At 38.1% G+C, this 19,145-nt stretch overlaps 1 protein-coding gene across 1 annotated transcript in view; it reads right to left on the reverse strand.

Moving 5' to 3' along the window:
• TBCK (TBC1 domain containing kinase) overlaps window positions 1-19,145 on the reverse strand; it is a 109,327-nt gene that overhangs the window by 75,730 nt on the left and 14,452 nt on the right. The window contains exons 3-8 of the mRNA XM_009327052.1: window positions 7,733-7,847; window positions 5,759-5,832; window positions 4,511-4,652; window positions 3,184-3,244; window positions 1,328-1,389; window positions 489-550 (exon numbers count right to left, since the gene is read on the reverse strand). Of these exons, the coding sequence (XP_009325327.1) occupies window positions 489-550; window positions 1,328-1,389; window positions 3,184-3,244; window positions 4,511-4,652; window positions 5,759-5,832; window positions 7,733-7,847 (516 nt within the window). The remainder of the gene's footprint in view (window positions 1-488; window positions 551-1,327; window positions 1,390-3,183; window positions 3,245-4,510; window positions 4,653-5,758; window positions 5,833-7,732; window positions 7,848-19,145) is intronic.

Consider the following 19,145-nt stretch of genomic DNA (forward strand, 5'->3'; position numbering starts at 1 on the left):
CTCCATTTAATGTACATAGCAACTATTTTATTAATTCTCCTTTAATTCCTCTAATCAGAGATGGAAAAATGCAAATGCAAAGCCTTGATTAAAGAACAACAGCATACTTCAGTTTTCAGAAGAAAGCTGTGGTGGACTGACATAATGAAAAAGTACTTTGAAAGAAGAGATTTGAAGAAAGCAGCCCTAATTCTGGCTACAACAGAGCTATAGTAACCACCACGAACTTCCAGATATGGAATCAGTAAAAGCTGTGAACTTAGAGCTACAAATGCCTGAATAGTTTTCCCCCAAAATACTCTCAAGGTTTTGCACACTTGATTTCGCCCCCCCGCAATTCTTGTCCTTTAAACATTGAAAAGCAACAAACCCAAGAATTTCTTATAGGTAGCACAAATCGTCAGTATTTCAGAAAAGGTTCAGCCACAGGTCTTCTAATTTCATAGTATCCCAGCAGAGTTTACCAGGCGTTTGGACTGAATACTTGCCTCTTAGAAGGTTGGAATGTAAGGCATTTCTTCAGTAGAGCTATAATATTTTCAGAAAGGTCCTGGAACGTAAGAAAAATATGGAGGAGGTCTGTTTATTACTGTCTTAATTCAGCAAGCCACTTAGCTCACACTTAACTTTTAACACACAGGCTATTCCTTTGAGGGCAATAAAATTTCACACCTACACATACGAGGTTACCTATGTCAGACCAAAATGCTGGGAAAGTTATTTTTCTCACCCCCCAACCCTGCATTTGCTTTGGGGGAAAAGAAAAAAATCTGAAAAATTTGCAATGTATGTGGCTTTTTATTTTTATTTTTTAATTTAGATATTCTGTACCCAGCTTGAAACAATGCAGTACCTGAGAACTCCCTTCTGCTAATAGTCAGAATCCCTTTACACAATGTCTCAAAATATACAGACACTAAAATTCAGTGATTAATTTTGGGGGTGGGGAGGAGTTGAATTGTATAAACCTACACTATCAGAACGTGTAAAGTGGACCAGATAGAAGGCTAAATTTCTAGAAGAAAAATACTTAACCCCCAACACTTTAAAGAAAATTTATAACTTATTAAACTATCCAGAGAGCATTAACATTTAGTGAGGTTGTCAATAATTTCAGGAAAGAATGAATATTACCAGTACTGGCTATTTGAAAGGATCTTAGATATATAGTTTAGACTTCAAAATTTTTCCTATTACTGCAATACATCAAGTGACCAAATAAGTAAAAAAAAAAAAAAAACCAACATACATATATGTGAAATGCTATGCAACAATAATAAAATTTTTTGGATAACACAGCATGGAAGCGCAAACTAGTTCCACAAACCTTAATAATATCAAGGCAACCATGTTCTTCAGCCAATACAGTTACAATATCATCTACACAGCCTTTGAAAAACAAACAGAACAACAAAAGGTTAAAGACTACGAAAAAAGTGATACCAATTAAACAGGATATCAGATAAAACCCCACCCCAATAAAAAGCACTTAACTTTGGCTTTTTATTGACATTGCCACATCACCTGAGAGTAAATTCTCAAAATTAGAAATGAAAATTATCACCACCTATGCAGACAGAAAATTGAAGCCTAAGAAAGTTAAGTAGCACATCTAATTTAACAGTGAAAATCTTTTTGCAGGCTTAGTAAATCCAGAGTGCCAGTCTCTGCCAAATAACTTAAAACAGTCTTTCCACTTACCAAAAAAAAAAAAAAAATCCCTGAAAGAACTTAAGAATACCTGCATATAGAAGCTCAAAGTAATTTTCATTTTGTTGCTACTTGCAGGTAATACGAGCAGTATTTTAGAACTTGTTTTCAACACATTATTGAGAAAATAATTCCCAAGTCAGGACATGAATGTTTTTCAGTGGATAAAGGCTACCAATAACTTGCATTCAACTTGAAGGGGACTGAAATGCTTCAGGAAGCTTTGTTGACAAATCACTTAACCAAAACAGTCAGAACTTCAGCACCTAAGCACTAACTGCTCAATGAAAAAGATGTCTCCACTGACAGTAACTAACTTCAACAGTATCACTATTTGCTCTGGATAACAACAACTTACTGATAGTCCTGGTGTCGGTTGGGATAGAGTTAATTTTCTTCCTAGTAGCTGGCATAGTGCTGTGTTTTGGATTTAGGATGAGAATAAGGTTGATAACACACTGATGTTTTAGTTGTTGCTAAGTAGTGCTTACACTAAGTCAAGGACTTTTCAGCCTCCCATGCCCTGCCAGCGAGAAGCTGGGAGGGGGCACAGCCAGGACAGCTGACCCCAACTGGCCAAAGGGACATTCCATACCATGGGACGTCATGCTCAGTACATAAACTGGGGGGAGTTGGCCGGGGGGCAGTGATCGCTGCTTGGGGATGGGCTGGGCATCAGTCAGCGGGTGGTGAGCAATTGCATTGTGCATCACTTGCTTTGTATATTCTTTTACCATTATTATTATTTTCCCTTCCTTTTCTGTCCTATTAAACTATCTTTATTTCAAACCAAGGTTTTACTTTGCCCCCCCCCCCCGATTCTCTCCCCCATCCCACTGGGTGGGGGGGAATAAGCGAATGGGTGTGTGGTGTTTAGCTGCCTGCTGGGTTAAACCACAACACTGAGAAAGCTTCAAATTCATGCCCTTCCCCTCCCCATGGTTATACTTAAACCCCACAAGAAATCAAATTTTAAAAGCCACAAAACAGTCCCACTTCCAGACTAATCTACATTAAGCAAAAATTCCACATCTACAGTAATGTTTGATAGTCTTTTTATTCTCTGCCTTCCTCTGAGTCCTGCTTCTACCCGCTTGGGATTTGGTACACACGCACTGCTAGTGTGGGGACAGTTTTATTTAGTGTCAGACAATTTCTAACTCATTTCAGAAACCTCCTGCAACACAAAACAACAAATAACTATTGAAATTACAACCTTTCCTAAGCATTATTTTTTATAGTTTGCCCTTACTCTAACATACTCACAGCTCATCTGCAAAGTTATTTTTCCTGGCACCCACCTCTGTACCTTACCTAGACAAGCAACCATGCTTCAAATGCCTATTTAATTCTGGAGATGAAAGCTGACGAAGGTAAAGTGCCTTAGGTCTGAGCATCACAAGCTGACTAGTCTGTAAAGCTCTAATTATAGAACTGCTTGGAAACTTAAAAAATTGATTTTGTGCTACTTACCTAACATAACTATAAATTTCAATCTTTCTGCTATCTCCAAACTCTGGAATAATTTTCTCCCCTAAATGAATAACAAGATCAAATCAACAGTTGAATGCTACCACATAAAAATATTTAGATAGCATACACACCCATCTATATACAGAGACAGTGAAATAAGCTTCTACACAGGAATTTTAGATTTAGGAAAACTATCTGTGAGAACAGAAAACATTATTTACCCCAACTATACCAGAAACAGTTTCATGCCATCATAAAGAAAATTGTATCATTTTATAACATCTCTTAACTGGAACAAATGCAAAACCAAAAAAATATGCAAAACAAAGCCCCAAGCTGCCTTAGCAAACCTGCAGGTTTATTATTAACTCACTAACAGGCTTTCAAAAACTGTATTTTTTCCAACGTGAGCATGAACAAAGGTAGTTAATTACTAAACATGGTAATCATCGTAGCTTGTATTATTGCACAGTGCTTTTGAAAAGTCATCTGAAAATCCCTTTAAAGGTGTTTCAGAAAATATCATTATTGCATTTTTAAGAAAAGGTACTTATTCAAAACAATAAGTAATGACCTATGAATACTATGCAAATTTACAGAAGAGCAGAACATGCAAAAGAAGACTATTTCCAATGTCCTGATCTAATCACTATATAAAACAGGTTCTTGACCATGCAATTGTCTGACAATATAGTTATCTTATATAAGTGAGACTAAATATCAATATTGAGGTATTTGCTAGATCATACCTCCTTACAGAATGTTGCTGTCTTTGAATGAAAGAAGTCCAGTTTAAGATATACAAATAGTAAAGATTATGCTGTCATAATTTATTGCAACTTCTAGAGTCAAATAAGCATTTTCCAAATAAACCCTTAATTCTGTACAGCTGCTCTTTAAACTCTGGTGATAAAGCAGATTCGCCCTTCTCTTCCTCTCCATGAAACTTTATTAGTTTCTCGTCCTGTCCAAGGAGAATGAGGGCATGACAGCAATGGTTGTCTCATGCTTAAAAGCACAATTGAAACAACAAATTATCTAGAGAGACCTCTTGGTTCAGAAGCTGGTCCTCGCTAAGAATTCAATAATGCAATCACATCATTGGGGCTTAACAGGCAGCTGCCCTTCATGGTTAACACATATACCAAGCCAATATGCATCCTACTACTGAACCACACCAATACTGTCCAGGTAGGAATGGCTAACATACTCTGATATTTGGACTCGGGTGATGGGCAAAGTGTCATTACCCCCAGACTCAAGAGCAATCAAGTTAATGTAACTATTCCCCAAGAGTTACAATCAAGAGAATTATCCTCTTACATACCACGCAAAGCTCAAATAATATTATACCAAGAGACCACAGATCTGATTTAGGGCCAGAAGGCAGAGGCTTCTCACACTGAGTATGATCACTTGGTTTGACTATTCCCTGCGCAATTACTTCAGGTGCCAGATATGATGGGTACCTAGAAAGATGCAGCAACATTAAGCAATGTCCTGTCTGTCCAAAAAAAACTACCTTTCAGTTACAGTAATCAAAATAATTTTGCATTCTAAGAAACCAGAATTCATAGCAATGCAGACTGTTCTATTTTATTCGGTCAAAATCCACACACTGCAGCAATCTTTCACTCCAATTGCAAAATACATAGTGCCTACTACATAAAAGGTCAAATCTTAATCACTAGCTCTATCTTTTTGTGAGAGGAAATAACAGCAGCTTTCAAAATAGTATGTCTACATATCTCAAAGAAAACGTACATTGAATTTCAGCACTAGTACATTAAATAAACGTATCCTAGACCCGTTTTGGGGGTGGTGGCAGTATTCCCCTCCATTGACAGTGTTCCCATCAAATAACTTTTGAATTTGTGAAAAAAGTAACAAAAGGTGCTGAGGACACATTCTACCTGCTGCTAGATCATTTAAAAATAACATTATTGCTTTTTCTGTCAAGAATCCATTATAAAACTTAAAAAAAAAAATCTGACATCACCTTTTGAAGGGAAACATTATTACTTCTTTTGGGCATGTCTTTAAGAATCTGCTTAGTATTTCAATTGTAAACCACATGACACCTCAAAAAACCAAAAAGTGGCAAGGAAACAGTACAACAAAGCATGTCACTTTGGCTAGACAGTAAGATCACTCGAAAATAAATCACAAAATGATAAAGAGACAAGAGGCCTACAGTGGTGTGCAATAGCGAAGCACTGATTGTGTTTTCTCCTAAATTTGAAAAAAGATTGTACCTCCAGAATCTGAGTCACAGGGAACTACCAGCATTTGAAGGCAAATCTAGGCAACAAGGACTGACATCACATTGTTACAGTAACATGCTTGCATGGTACCCATTCTCTGTCTTTCATTAATTTCACCTAGTCAGATGATAACCTCTTCAGTGACATTACCAAAAGCTTCTGCGTAAGGGGTGTATGAAACATATGAATTAAAACAACAACCTATAACCTCTGCATACAACACATTTTTGAAGATGATTCCCCAAAACATAAATATATTGCCTGAAAAAATGCATCCCTGATATATTTGTATTGTGTCATTACATCCTTACCCTATAGGGAAATCAACATCAACACCTTGAGCAGTCATATGGTAGAGCCCAAATTTAGCCAACTTCACATGCCCCTGAAAAGGAAAAAATAAATGATCAAGAGCAGCAGAATCCAACATTGGAAGAATCTGTGTTTAAGTTAAAAAAAAAAAAAAATTTCAAGCTGTATTAGCTGTCAGAAGACAGATACCTATAAAAAGTCACCCTCTCACATTTCTGTCTCATCATCTCATCAGGCTGAGGGGAGACCTCATCGCGCTCTACAACTACCTGGAAGGAGGTTGTAGCGAGGTGGGTGTCCATCTCTTCTCCCAAGTAACAAGCGATAGGACGAGAGGAAATGGCCTCAAGTTGCGCCAGGGGAGGTTTAGATTGGACGTGAGAAAAAATTTCTTTACTGAAAGAGTGGTTAAACATTGGAACAGGCTGCCCAGGGAAGTGGTTGAGTCACCATCCCTGGAGGTATTTAAAAGACGGGTAGATGAGGCGCTTAGGGACATGGTTTAGTGGGCATGGTGGTGTTGGGTTGACGGTTGGACTCGATCTTAGAGGTCTTTTCCAACCTTAATGATTCTATGATTCTATTATGCAGAACTCCACTGCAAGTTAATAAGGTGCTTATTTCTAATGCTTTTACTTTCCAAGAGCATTAAGTAATCGCCTTGTTTGGAACACACAAGAAAATCAGAACTTTGTAAGCTACAATATAATTTCAGTAAATTAAAAAGGCTTAAATACTCTATTGAACATCTTTCCTGTTTGAAAACTGTTCAAAATCCTGTTTGAATCCTACAGCTCCCTAAGTATTACCACTATACCCTCACCTTTTCATTTCCATTTACCATTACCAAATTTTCCATTTACCCAGTCTTGCTCCTCCAGTCCTTCCCATCAACTCATTACTATCTTGCTCTCCTTAACTGTATCAACACATATTTCAAACAAACAAGTTTTCCAGGTGCTTGCTTTTATTCTGTGGAGGCAGAAAGTTAACACCAAAACTACAAAAAATAGGCACAGAAGTTGAACTGAGGTATTGTTTCTGCTAGATTTTGAATTATACGCAGCCAGCCTGCATATGGCGCAACAGTGAAGGCTACATCAGCAAGCTATTCAAAGTGCAGGAGAAAAGTTCAGAAGTTTATGGTCTCATGGCCCTCTTTTGTTCTTTTATTGATTTTAGGAGTATCTTAAAATCCTGAAGTACTTTTGCTTGTTAGAGCATTATTATGATTTTCATTTGTCTGCAAGTATATAAAAAAATAGTGTTCCTTCCTTCCTTCTTCCTCTTTTCTTTCTGCCTTCTAAGGGGAAAATCTAGCTATTCTATCTAAACTAAGAAGGGGAAGGAGAGAGGGGTTATGCAGACAGTTTAAGCTCTTTAGCTGTCAGTTCAGATGAAGCGACTGCTCTGAGTACAACAGCAATTAATTTCTCTCAGCTTTTATGAGCAGAACCTGTATTTCACACTGCCAACTCAATAGTTTGTGACAACAGAATTGACAGACACTGGAATTTTAATAATTTAACATGAACAAAGAAATATGTTGATATCTTAAAAGTCAAATATCAGATCACCATGAAACACAGGAAATATTATTAACAGTTATTTAGCCAGAAGAAATATTTTCCTATTCAAACAGCTAGGAAAGTCTTGTAACTAGTTACAATGATGACAAGTAGGCTGAGATTACCACCTTAAGAAGAAAAGGGTGAAAAAAGTGGTTTGGGAGAGAAGAAAATGGGAAAAGAGAAAAATAAAATCTGAAATACATTTGAAATTTAGGAAATGTGGGAAAACTGTAGTTTTAAAAAACAAACAAACCAAACACCCTTCCAGACATGCAATTTTTTTCCCCATCAGAAGGACTGTGACTGCCCAGTCTCCATATATGACATAGCATGCTACTTGTTGGCAGCAAGAGGAAAAAACAAAAACCAAACAAAAACATAGATTTATTCCTGTAGCTGTACCTTTCGATCCAAAAGAATATTGCAAGGGGAGAGTGCTCGGTGGACCATTCCATGTTTGTTCATATATTGCAAACCTTGCAAAACCTCATATGCTATGCATAAGATCCTTGAAGAGCTGCAAAAAAACCAAACCAAACCAAAACCAAATCAAAAAACCTCAGAAAAACCACATGTTACACTGAATGTTTCCCTTTTTAATTTGTAAAAATGTAGAGTGTTTCACAGCTATTCCAAACACAAGTGAGACATTTACAATTCCAGAACAGTTTAAGGAATCAACACTGAATATGGTAGGGTATGTTCAGTGCCATACACAACTCCTCAGTATCCCACAACTAGGTTTCTTCACGCTCAACTGGTCCTTAAATACAGCAGAAAATGGTGACAAAGTATAAAATATTCTCTGTGATAGGAACAATGACATATACCTCAACTAATCTGGGAAAAAAAAATCCCAACCCTCCTTTATTTTTATTTGTGCTTCCTAAGTCTGCTATTGATGTTCATAGAAAAGTTGAACTGAACAAAAGTTTCTGAAACTCAGATGTTAACTGGAGCTTATCTAGGAGATAGTGTAGAGGCACAGCTAGATCATACCTACAGTCTTTGGTCATCTCAACATCTAAAACAAGAAACAAAAGAAAGGGCAGAAAACTTCATTTTCAGCACATTTTGTTTTACAACCTTGGAAGCATCAACCTTACCGTCTTTGGAAAGAAACGATGAAGTTTACCATCCAAACCATTTTGACATAGCTATGTATTTTGACAAAAGTTATCATTTACTATAAGAACTGATAGCCCTAAAGAGGAGTTTCTGTGAACAAGTGAAGAGGAATTTGTACAGAGACCACCAGTATTAGGCTTCCAAAGTGCACCCAAAATGAGAACAAAAGGCACACATCTAATGTCACACAGAAAGATTCCTTTTAAGTTTTTACCCTCCTCATTTCCTGCCCATTCCCCCTCAGAGCACATTTCAGGTCTTTTTGGCAACTTTATCTATGAAGACACTGGTTTACAAAATGTCCAGAAAACAAAGCATATCTACTTATAAAGGCCTAACTTTACATCCCCATTTTTTTAATTCATTGTTAAAGAATAACATACAATAGCATTCTGGACAAGGCTCACCACCTTCTCTTGCTTATTAAAAATTTGTGCAACAGCAAAATGAGGGCGAGCATTACAGACTAGTGAGAGTAACAAGCCAACTAGCTGACTAGACACCAAAATTAATTTCTTTAATAAAGGCTTTATTAGCTGCTATTCACACCTGACGGAATGCCAAAATTTGTCACAAGAGTAAATAGCTGGATTTTGACAAAAGCCACAATTCCAACAAAATCTGAGACTAGGGCAACACAGAAATACTGAAAAGAGCTGTTTTAATAATAGTCTGAGGCCACCATTAAGTTACCTTACACAGAGCTATTCTCTAGACTCTGACCTTTTTCCTGGAAGGACAGTTCTGTACTACTTTACACTAGTTGTGAATATATACTTTTAAGTTAAATTTTAAGCACAAAGGGAATCTATTCTAACATATGTCCACACTGCTGTATCTTAGATCATAGCATTTGGAAGTGATTCTCAAGGTCTTAGCAATTCAACCCAAACCACATGGCTAATAACCACAAATACAAAACAAAACCCCACAACTATCTCGCTCCTCCCTCACTGGCACTTTTTTCTTCCCCATCCCTCCCAGCCCCAAGTTATATAATACAGCTCAGCATCAGACACCACTAGCTGCATAGTGTTTCCTCCCAGTCATTCTCAGGCAGAGATACAACTGCAAAAAGTTTACCTCACAAGCCTTCAGCTTCCCTGTATAGTTTTTTGCCTGCAACGCAAATATTAACGATAATGGTTGCAAACAGAATCCTCTCTCACTTTTTGCACTGCTTTGCAAAACAAGACGTGAAAAATAAATGATAGAGAATTCATGTTTCCAGTGAGGAAACAATTGCATGTGAACAATCAGTACATCATAAGGTATTTTAGCCTAACAAGTGTTTCTTTATATTTACCTTTATTTTTTAATACAAAGTGCAATTTTGTGGCCGTTGTGCCTGAGGAGTGCAGTGTGCTCTGGTGGCACTAGGGGGCCTCAGCCACCCATTTATTCTCCATGTGCTCTTGTAATTCATAAAAATAGAACCCGGGCAAATGCCTGAAAATACTGCTTTTGGATTCTTTGCTCTTTAAGATAAATCCTCCGTGGCATTGCAACGACCAGCAACGCATGAATGATAAGTATTTTTCATTGCACATAATTCTCAGTGTTCTTAAGCTCTTGATGCCACCCTGCTGGGCAGAAGTGTTCAGCCAAGTACCTCACCCTCAAGCTGAAGCACGTACACCACCTCTCCAGGAGTAAGGGAACTCTGTATAACACACTCTTCATAGTGCTGTTGCACATTATCTAGTTCTTATTTCATTTATGAGGCAAAACACACTGTTTGTGGTTTGCATTTAATTGCACAGGGCCTGACAACACCACGCATCACTGTTATCGAGTGCAAGAGATCTCTCTGCTTTAAACTCCCCAAAGCCAAGCGCAACAGCAGTCCCTTGCCTCACTGGAGATGACTACCAAGGCTATCCCCTTGCTTCAGTGGCACTCAGCTCTCTCCCAGTTTCTGCAGCCACTGTCAACACTGCAAGCATTGCAACAGGGTTCTGCAAGTGCAGAAGGTGCACTCATGAAGCTGCTTCCAGGCTTCAGGTTAAGTTGACCTTCAAAAAACCCCCATAAATATAAAAAGAAAACACAGGCCTGAGTGAGGAGGACATTTACAATACCCAATGTTGGTGGCGAGGTCTGAGCAGATTCAGAAACCTTTTGCCTTATTAACTGGAAGCCTGTTTTTCAATACACTAGCTAGTGTCGACCTATGATAGGTCTAGAGGAGTTTAGCCACTGGGGCTCTTGAACTGCAGAGGTTTCAGCACCCTCCTTTAACAGGAGGTGGGGGAAAAAGCCAACAGCAAAAGCACTAGAAACAACACAGGAGAAAAGGCAGCAAAATTGAGGCATGGCAGGTTTGACACCAACCATGCTACGCCACTGATCTAACGAGAGCTGTAATGACAGTTGTGTGGCATGAAATATCCTGTTCATCTCAACAGCTGATGATTGCGGTTGTGACTTTAAACTACTGTGAAGCAAATCATTCCACTGCTCAAGGCAGATACGGCAGGAGACAGTAAGTAAAAGCATGAAAGTGTGAGATGCACTTCAACAACTGGCAGATCTGAAGGGGCACTAGTTGTCTTCAGTTTCCCAGCTCTCCTAAAAAGACTTGTTTTAAGGTTCTTTTCCTCTCCACCAATGCAAGAAAGAGAGGAGCAACAGGAGTTTCTCTGCAAAACGAACACTTCACAGACAGAAAAAAAAAAAAGCATGATCTCTCTACAACTACCAGCACATTTTCAAGGAGCAGGCTTCATTTTAATCCTGTCTGGATACCAACAAATCTACTCAGCTGTAGCCTACTCAGCTAGGCTTTTGAAAAGGGGTTCTCTTCAAGTGAAGAGATTGCACACTGATGTAAAATCAAACTGCTTGGATTTAATCATCGCCTGCTTTTTCCTGGTTTGGAGAAGAAGAAACGTAGCCACAAAAAGGAGCCATTTTGTGTTCCTTCATTCTAGAACTGAAGAACTAAAAGAATGTAAGGATTAAAACCAATACCAGGTTTAGGTCTGTAACTTGAATTATAGAACCATAGAGCAAAGGAAGCACAAAGGGTAACCGAATTCCTCCCTCAGAAATTCATCTGTAAGTAGGGGGAAAAAAAAAACCCTCTACAAGTTGATATAAGCAAGTTCAGCCAACAGTACAAAACCAGCATGGTTAAGAGAGGCATGTGCATGGCATTTGTGGGTGGAGAGAGAAGGGAAGACGACTTAAAAACCCACAAAAATGAGGACTGTTTTATTACCTCCAGAATTTGTCAGACCAAAAGCTATACCAGACAAATGACTAATTTCCACACTGTAATAGTACACAGGTGGCTGCATTGTGCCTTCACAAAAAAGCATTAGCTTTTCCACTTAGCAGTCAGCCTGATCTCCAGCCTGTTGAATTCTTACTGTTAAGGGCACAAAGCCATTTTCTGGAAGTTTACTTCAGGAATAATGAACCTAACCTGTCAGGAAACAGATGTTTTAGCAGAGTTTCAATCTATTATGGTGCTGTAAATGCACTGATGAAATAATCTGATTGCTTAGGACATTTTTGTCACTTTTTGGATTCGGGGGGGGCAGAGATTCTTCTCAGTGCACCCATTACAGTCTTCCATCTGACTGACAACAGCTTCTGGGCCAGGGTGAAAGGGAAAGTTGTACTAGAAGAAATTGGCATACTGAGAGTCTTACCTTTCTTCAAAAGGATCAGATTTTAACAAACAGAGAGAGGGGGAAAGAGGGCTTTATCAGAAACCAAGTAAAGACAATAAGCCCCTAAAATAATTAGTGGAATGGAGAGCTAAGAGTGAGCATACTTACCCAGTAGTGACAGAGCAGTACCTGGGAACAAGTATCTAGGGAGAATTGCCCAAGCCATAGGTCAACATAAGCACAAGATCAAACAAAGAAGGTTGGAAACACATTTAGAAATTAGAAAGGTTATGACAGAAAGGTGGGATTCTGAATTTTTGCAAAAAAACCCAAACCCAACAATATTACCTGTGTATTATTCAGTTTGAATGGTTATTTATTAACTTATTATTTGTGATTATTAATGGGAACAATAATGCAGCTGCTTGTAGAAGCAGGAAGCTAGACTCCAAGATAGGATGCCCTAGGAACAAACAACTTTCTGCAACTGATTATTTCCATTTTAGGTGTAGTTACTGGTCATCCAAACCCTACAAATGGTCATACTAGCTCAGACCAAAAACTGTTTGAGACCACTATCCTGTTTCCAAAAAAGATGACAGGCAGATGCCTAGGAGAGAAGGAATACAGAGCAAGCATATATGAAGTGTTCCCTGATACTTCCTGGATTCCAACTTCTTTAATTCAAGCTTGCTTCTGGGTTTAAAAAAAAAAAGTTTGCCGCCTCAGCATCACGTCTGATAATGTCAGAACATAAAGTAACCCCTGCAAGCCTCAACAGCTCTTGTAACAAGATACCCATTATTCCAAGTCCTTCATCCATGTTCACAGAATATTGCCCACGAGTTACTGTGGAAATTCACAGCCACCACATATTCTGTTGGCAAGATCTCCTTGCTGTCTATTTTATCACGAGGTTCTCTTCATGGTGCTCTGTTGCTCTAATTTCCAGAAAGCCAATTTTAAATTTCAGCTTCAAGCAAAGAAAACAATTACTTAACACCAGAGTAGGAAAAGTGATTTTGGAAAAATGCATTTGACAGCCAGCAACAGTAGTCCTAACATATACCACAGATTACTGAAGGGAAAATAGAAACTACTTGACGCGTGACATCTTGAATATTTAAGAACAAGAGGACTGTAGATCATACAGTTGGAAATCAGAGATGGGTGGGGTCAGGAGACTTGACCTATTAAACTGTTGGAATAAAAGAATTCCAATGTGAGAAAAGAAACAATGAAAAGAGATAAAATTTCAGCATTCATGTCAGTATCATGGAAGTTACAGGTTACACAAGTTTCTTTTCCTCCAGTTTAAAGGAAAATTAATGCCAATCTGCACATGAATTCACTGTATTCATCGTCTTTAACAGAAGTGCATTCATGGCATTAACTGGAATTACATCTTCCCCATCCTTTTTTGGTTCTGCAATAAAATAGTTCAACATGAAAGAGTAATCAAGTATCTCAAAAGATCTTCCTGCCTGCTTGCTGTCTCCAGTCCTACCTTCTCCTAGACAAAGCTATCTCCCCTTTTGATGACTTTGACACAGGCAGCTGTAGCTATTACAGTGTAGTTAACTAGAACACATAGATGTACCTGCACAACAGTACAGGAGCAAAGATGACTAGGGCTGGAGGCCAAGTGGAAGCAGCAGCAAAATCTCGGGGAAAGGAGAAATATTTCTGGTTGTTACAAATGCATTTGTGGTATTTTTAACTGGTTATGGCCAGTTGTAAATTCCACTTGCTTTTATGCTATTGTAACAGTCAACAGGGAGTACCTAATCCATTTTGTAGAAGGAAGAAAGCTGAGCCTGGAAAGTACTGACAGTGCAATCAACACTTAATGGACTGTTTTGAGTAAGAGTTTTTCATCTAGTGAAATGAACTGAGGCCCCACTGGAATTTGGAATGACACAGGACTGGCACCAGAAAGCAAGCCTCATCATCTACTTAAGTGTAGAGCGCCCTGTAATTTTTGTACCTACTGGAGATGTATGTGTGGATTAGTGTTAAGTCATGCTTCTTCCATGCAGTGGTAACTCAAGGCAAGAGGAAATCGATAACAAAAACTGGAACTAGAACTATTTTGACTTCCCTCAGGAAGGCAGAGCAAGACCATATGGGATAAGATTATGCTGATGATACCAAGTTCCAGAGTTTCTCTTTCCTCAGACTTACAACTCATGGGTACACACACAGAAATGCATGCTTAAGGAAGTCCTTTATCAAATCAGTGCATCTTGTTCTAACACTGCTGTATTATTGCTGTAAACAAGTAAACTCTAGAGGAAGAGAATCTCAGCCACCAGGAGTCTTAAGAAGCTTATGGCACTGATACACAGGAGCAAAAACACGGGTTCCTCTTCCAAAGAGGAGTGTCAGACAGGGTCTGCCCTGCGGAAGCACACCAGAGCAACACAAACCAGCAAAGTCATCAATCACTACCCCAGAACTTGTGAAACTAACACACATTTGGAATTCAGGAAGGAGATTCATCACAAAAAATTGTGTCTGTTCAAAGTGGAACGGAACCAGGTTGCGAACAGATGTAATGTTTCTGAACTCATAAAAGTGACAATATTTCAATACAAGCAAAACTATAAAACAAAGAAAATGACATTTGCAGTTAGTTCCATTACTGCCAACAATGCAGATAGACTGGTTAGGAGTGGTGTGGCCAAGTGGTTACAGCAAAGGATAAAATTTGGGTATAATCCCAGCTGAGACAATCACTACACTGACCTCAAGAAAGCCATCTGACCTCCTTATGCCTCAACCAACCAGCTGGAAAACTGGATAAAAAGCAGGACTGGGTTGAAAACCAGATGTGCAGATAAATTGGGTCTTCCTGGGTAAATAAATTACAAAATACCCTATACAGAACATAAAGAGTTTGATGCAGGTGGGAATGGTTTATTTAGCACTTTATTATGTGTTTGATTAAAAAATGGCACTAGGGACCGAGATTGTAAACACTGCCAATTTACTTGGAAATGCATTCACATTATCAGAATGAAATGAACTGGAAGGGAATGCAACAAGCAGAGAATACAAGACAAAAAAATGAATTTTATAGGCAGAGTCCTCAGAAAGTCTCTAACTCATGCACAGAGGTATTTCACACGGGATATCTTCAACAAGTTTCATATTGCTCATCTGAGGAAACTCAGAAAGTCCTTTCATTCCTTTTTTAAAGTTCTAAGCTGCAAGCATGACTTTAAAAGCAACACAAATTATGTTACGTTTTTATGAAGGTCTCAACTTGTAATGTACAATAAAAAAGTCCATAAAACAATGGATGAAGGCACAGATAAAGAACAACTTCATATATAGAGCAGATTGTACACAAAGATTTTTAATATAGACAGGTGATTTTCTGGATCATTACCACTCTGAATGATTTAAGTGTATCTGCTCCTCATAAAGCAAAAAATTTAAAACATCGCACCTTGAACTCCTTTAAGACCTCAAGCATTCATCCCATAAATTGGGGGAGCAAATGAACAAAGTCCTTTTGAAAAGTAAGCACACCTTATAAAGCACCATCTTAATGAAATCTCTAGTGCCATCTGATTTAATGCACGGAAAGGGAAAGGCACATCCACATTCCCAGTTTTTGGGAATGATTTTGCCACTGATTAACTTTTGAGAAGTCATTTTTTGCATCTTAGCCTCAGCTGGCACATATGTAAAAGGTATAATAATGATACTTTTCACTGGACCAAAAAGTGCAATGGAATAAACAAAATTTCAATCACCACATGTAAAGATTAGGTAAAGTAGCTCTCATTTAAAACCAGATCACAGACTCTGCATTCCTATCACAGACTATACATTCTGTGATAACTAACACAATAGAACTAGATGCACAGGACAATAAGAGAACAAGAGCTAATGGGATGAAAACCAAGACAATGACCTCAAAATATAGAATAAATAACTTCAATAGCATTATATAAATGTATCATACATCACATTGCCAACATTTCATTAAAGGAAACAACATATCTCACATTCTCCTCTCCTTCTCCAAAAGGAGTGAACTGGTAAAATGCAGGAGTAGGATTAAGATCAACTGAAGTCAGATCTCCAAAACCCTTTGTTTTGTATTCTTTTGGACTTCATCTGAACAAATACATGCACCTTTAAAGGGCCACACATTCTGTGATCAACAATCCTGGCAAGGTCTATCACAATCTGACAGACTCAGGAAACCAATCAGAGGACATATAAAAAGCAAATAAGAGAATTAACTGCAGCTAGGATACTCTTCATTTACAATAAAAGGCACCAAATCAGATCTTCAGCTGCTCAGGGGTGTCTTGTTAAGTTAGTACAAAACCAGGCATCAGATCCCATGCCCCAGGCAAGGACATTCCCTTGTATCTGAATGCACCAGCATCTAAATTTCTAGGCATAGGGTATGTTACATTTCAGCTCTCTAAAGTACAGAGGCCTTGACACTTGTCTATTAAACATTCACTATGCAGTAAATGGTACAAGTAGCGGTATTACCAGAGCCTTAAACCACACAATCATTGAAGGAAAAGTGACTTGTAAAGATGCATGAACAGTCACACAGTAGGCAGCGTGTATTTCCTTACCTTCCTCCATGTTAAAGTAAAAGATGTATCTGAAAAACAATTGCTGTTTGCATGCTGAAATGCCAACTGACAACTACAGAACAGCATCTGGCTCAGACCCTATGCTTTTGAAGACACCCAAGTCCGTAAGAAGTCTGAAAGTGACTTTTGCAGCAAGCAAACTTTGCTTGCTTCCCAAATCCTGCCCTGTCACAATTCTTACATACTAACAATCTTTTCAGACTTAAACACCTAATATTAAATGTTTAAATAGAAAATAGATGACGGGAAAAGTAATACACCTAGCAAAGATCACATCTAAATTATCTCAGTTTGGAAAGTTGAGGGTAAAACAAAATCATGGGTTTGGATTTTTCACCATAAGCTTTGTTATGAAAACAAAACCAACAACCTCATACCATGGGAACCATTAGAAAAGATAGGTGCCTGATTCAGAATGACTAATAAAGAAATAATAAGAAAAAAAAAATGCCACCAGGTCCACACATTCATGAAGCTGACTTCAGAAAAGAATAGTTCTACTACTACAACAAGGGGGTGGGAAGGATTACAAAAGCTCATGGTTACAACTATATAGATAAGATTTTTCTCTCAAAGATGAAGAAAATATTCTGAAGTAATCACATCTATGTCATCAAACTGTACTAACCTGGCATTTTAAAAAACACAAAATGATAGTTACAATACAATGGCAAGAGTTGGCAACACTGACTTTGCAGCAAAGAATTACATAAAAAGACTACTATGCATTTCAAAGTCCATGTGATCCCTGTAACTCACTAGTGACAGCACATCCTTTCAGCATATATGGCAGTATAAAAGGTGGTTATAGACTTGGGAAAGTGGGTATCAAGCACCAAAGCAAGGTGCTCCACAAAACATTTTCATCATCCCTCACCCAGCTACTCTTCACCTAGCTCATCGCAGCATTGTGCTGCTGAGAAATTTTGCTGATGCACAACTTGACAGATTCAGGATTATTGTAATTTAGGAAAACTGAAGTTGAGGAAATCTATTTCCCTTTCCTACAAAAAAACCTCTGAGGAACATAAACAGCAAAGATGAAGACCAAGAAGTAGTATTCTTGTTATGATATCACTTTTACACCAGAAAAGTTAAGATTCAGTTAAAACATATTAGCAACTGCCATACAACCAGAAGGCTATGGAGCTCTGGAATACCTTCACATCTGAGAGCACAGTTATTTTCAGGGTAAAATCCTTGCAACCCCCCTTCAAACCAATGATCAAAAGGGGAAGTTCTCCTTCATCTGTACGCTTCACACATGCTGTGAAGACATTGTTTCCAATGGCTGACGTTGGCACGTTAAGACTATCAAATCCAGGTATCAGTCAACGTACTCTCTACACAAAAATCCTATTTTGAGCTGAGGATCTCTGCCCAGCATTCACCTAACACAACATAATTTGGCCTGTTATTCTTTTCTACTGCTACAGATGTTTTGAGACTATTACTAACATAAAATGATGACTTCAATTAGACTAAATTTATAGAACAACATTCTTCCACATTTTTCCTGCAAAAACATATTAATGATTTAAGAAAAAACACATACTTAAAAAAACCTCACATTACATTATATATTGTCAATTACATAGTGTAATGTAAGCTTTTTTTTAAAAAGTATAATTTTTAAGTATAAGTGTTGACCTAATGTCAATTATGGCAACACTATGTGGACCTCAAGCATGCTTAAAGTGCTCTTTCAAGGGGAAGAGCATAATAAAATAATATTTATAGTCACCACAATCATTCATTGTAAAGGTTTTAAAAAAAAATATGATTTCCACTCTCCCTGTTTATAGTCAGATGATATCTTTAATGATTGCTGAATCCATGCTGAGAAACAAAAATAGTGTTTAATGCCCAGGCATTAATTTCTAATTGAACCAACAGAGTTATCAGAAATTATAGTAATTAACCAAAACTGCCCATCCTGTGTTGCTAGTCGACCCAATGAATATCCAAAAGTTACTCAAAGCTTTCCATACTACACTTAAAATAGACATACCATGTGCTCGTTCAGCAGCAATTCCGTAAAGTCAGCAAGTCTCAGTACTATTTGCATTAGTCACTCAAAATTACTGCTTTTCAAAGGTTTGCTGACAGGATACTGCTGATTAATTTCATCACTGCTTTTCTGCCTCCTCCCATTAAGAAAAGAGGTAATATTGCACAGAGTTTGCTAGTATGGTCTTTGCCAGGAAAAAAGGGAAGTGGGGTGGGTGGGAGGATATTACCAGAACTGCCTTACTGTGCTACAGTTAACTTAGTGCAGCTTCCTTCTATACACCAAGGCCAGAAGGAAAACATTTTCTTAATCAAAGGCACAGCCATGTACATATGAAAGAACAGCATCAGTGGGCCACCTTAGACTGTGCGTTTGAAGCACTGTCTTAATAAAACAAATGTTCACATGCTTGAGGTATGTTATTT

The sequence above is a fragment of the Pygoscelis adeliae genome, unplaced genomic scaffold, assembly GCF_000699105.1.
Source record: "Pygoscelis adeliae isolate BGI_AS28 unplaced genomic scaffold, ASM69910v1 Scaffold87, whole genome shotgun sequence".
Lineage (NCBI taxonomy): Eukaryota > Metazoa > Chordata > Aves > Sphenisciformes > Spheniscidae > Pygoscelis > Pygoscelis adeliae.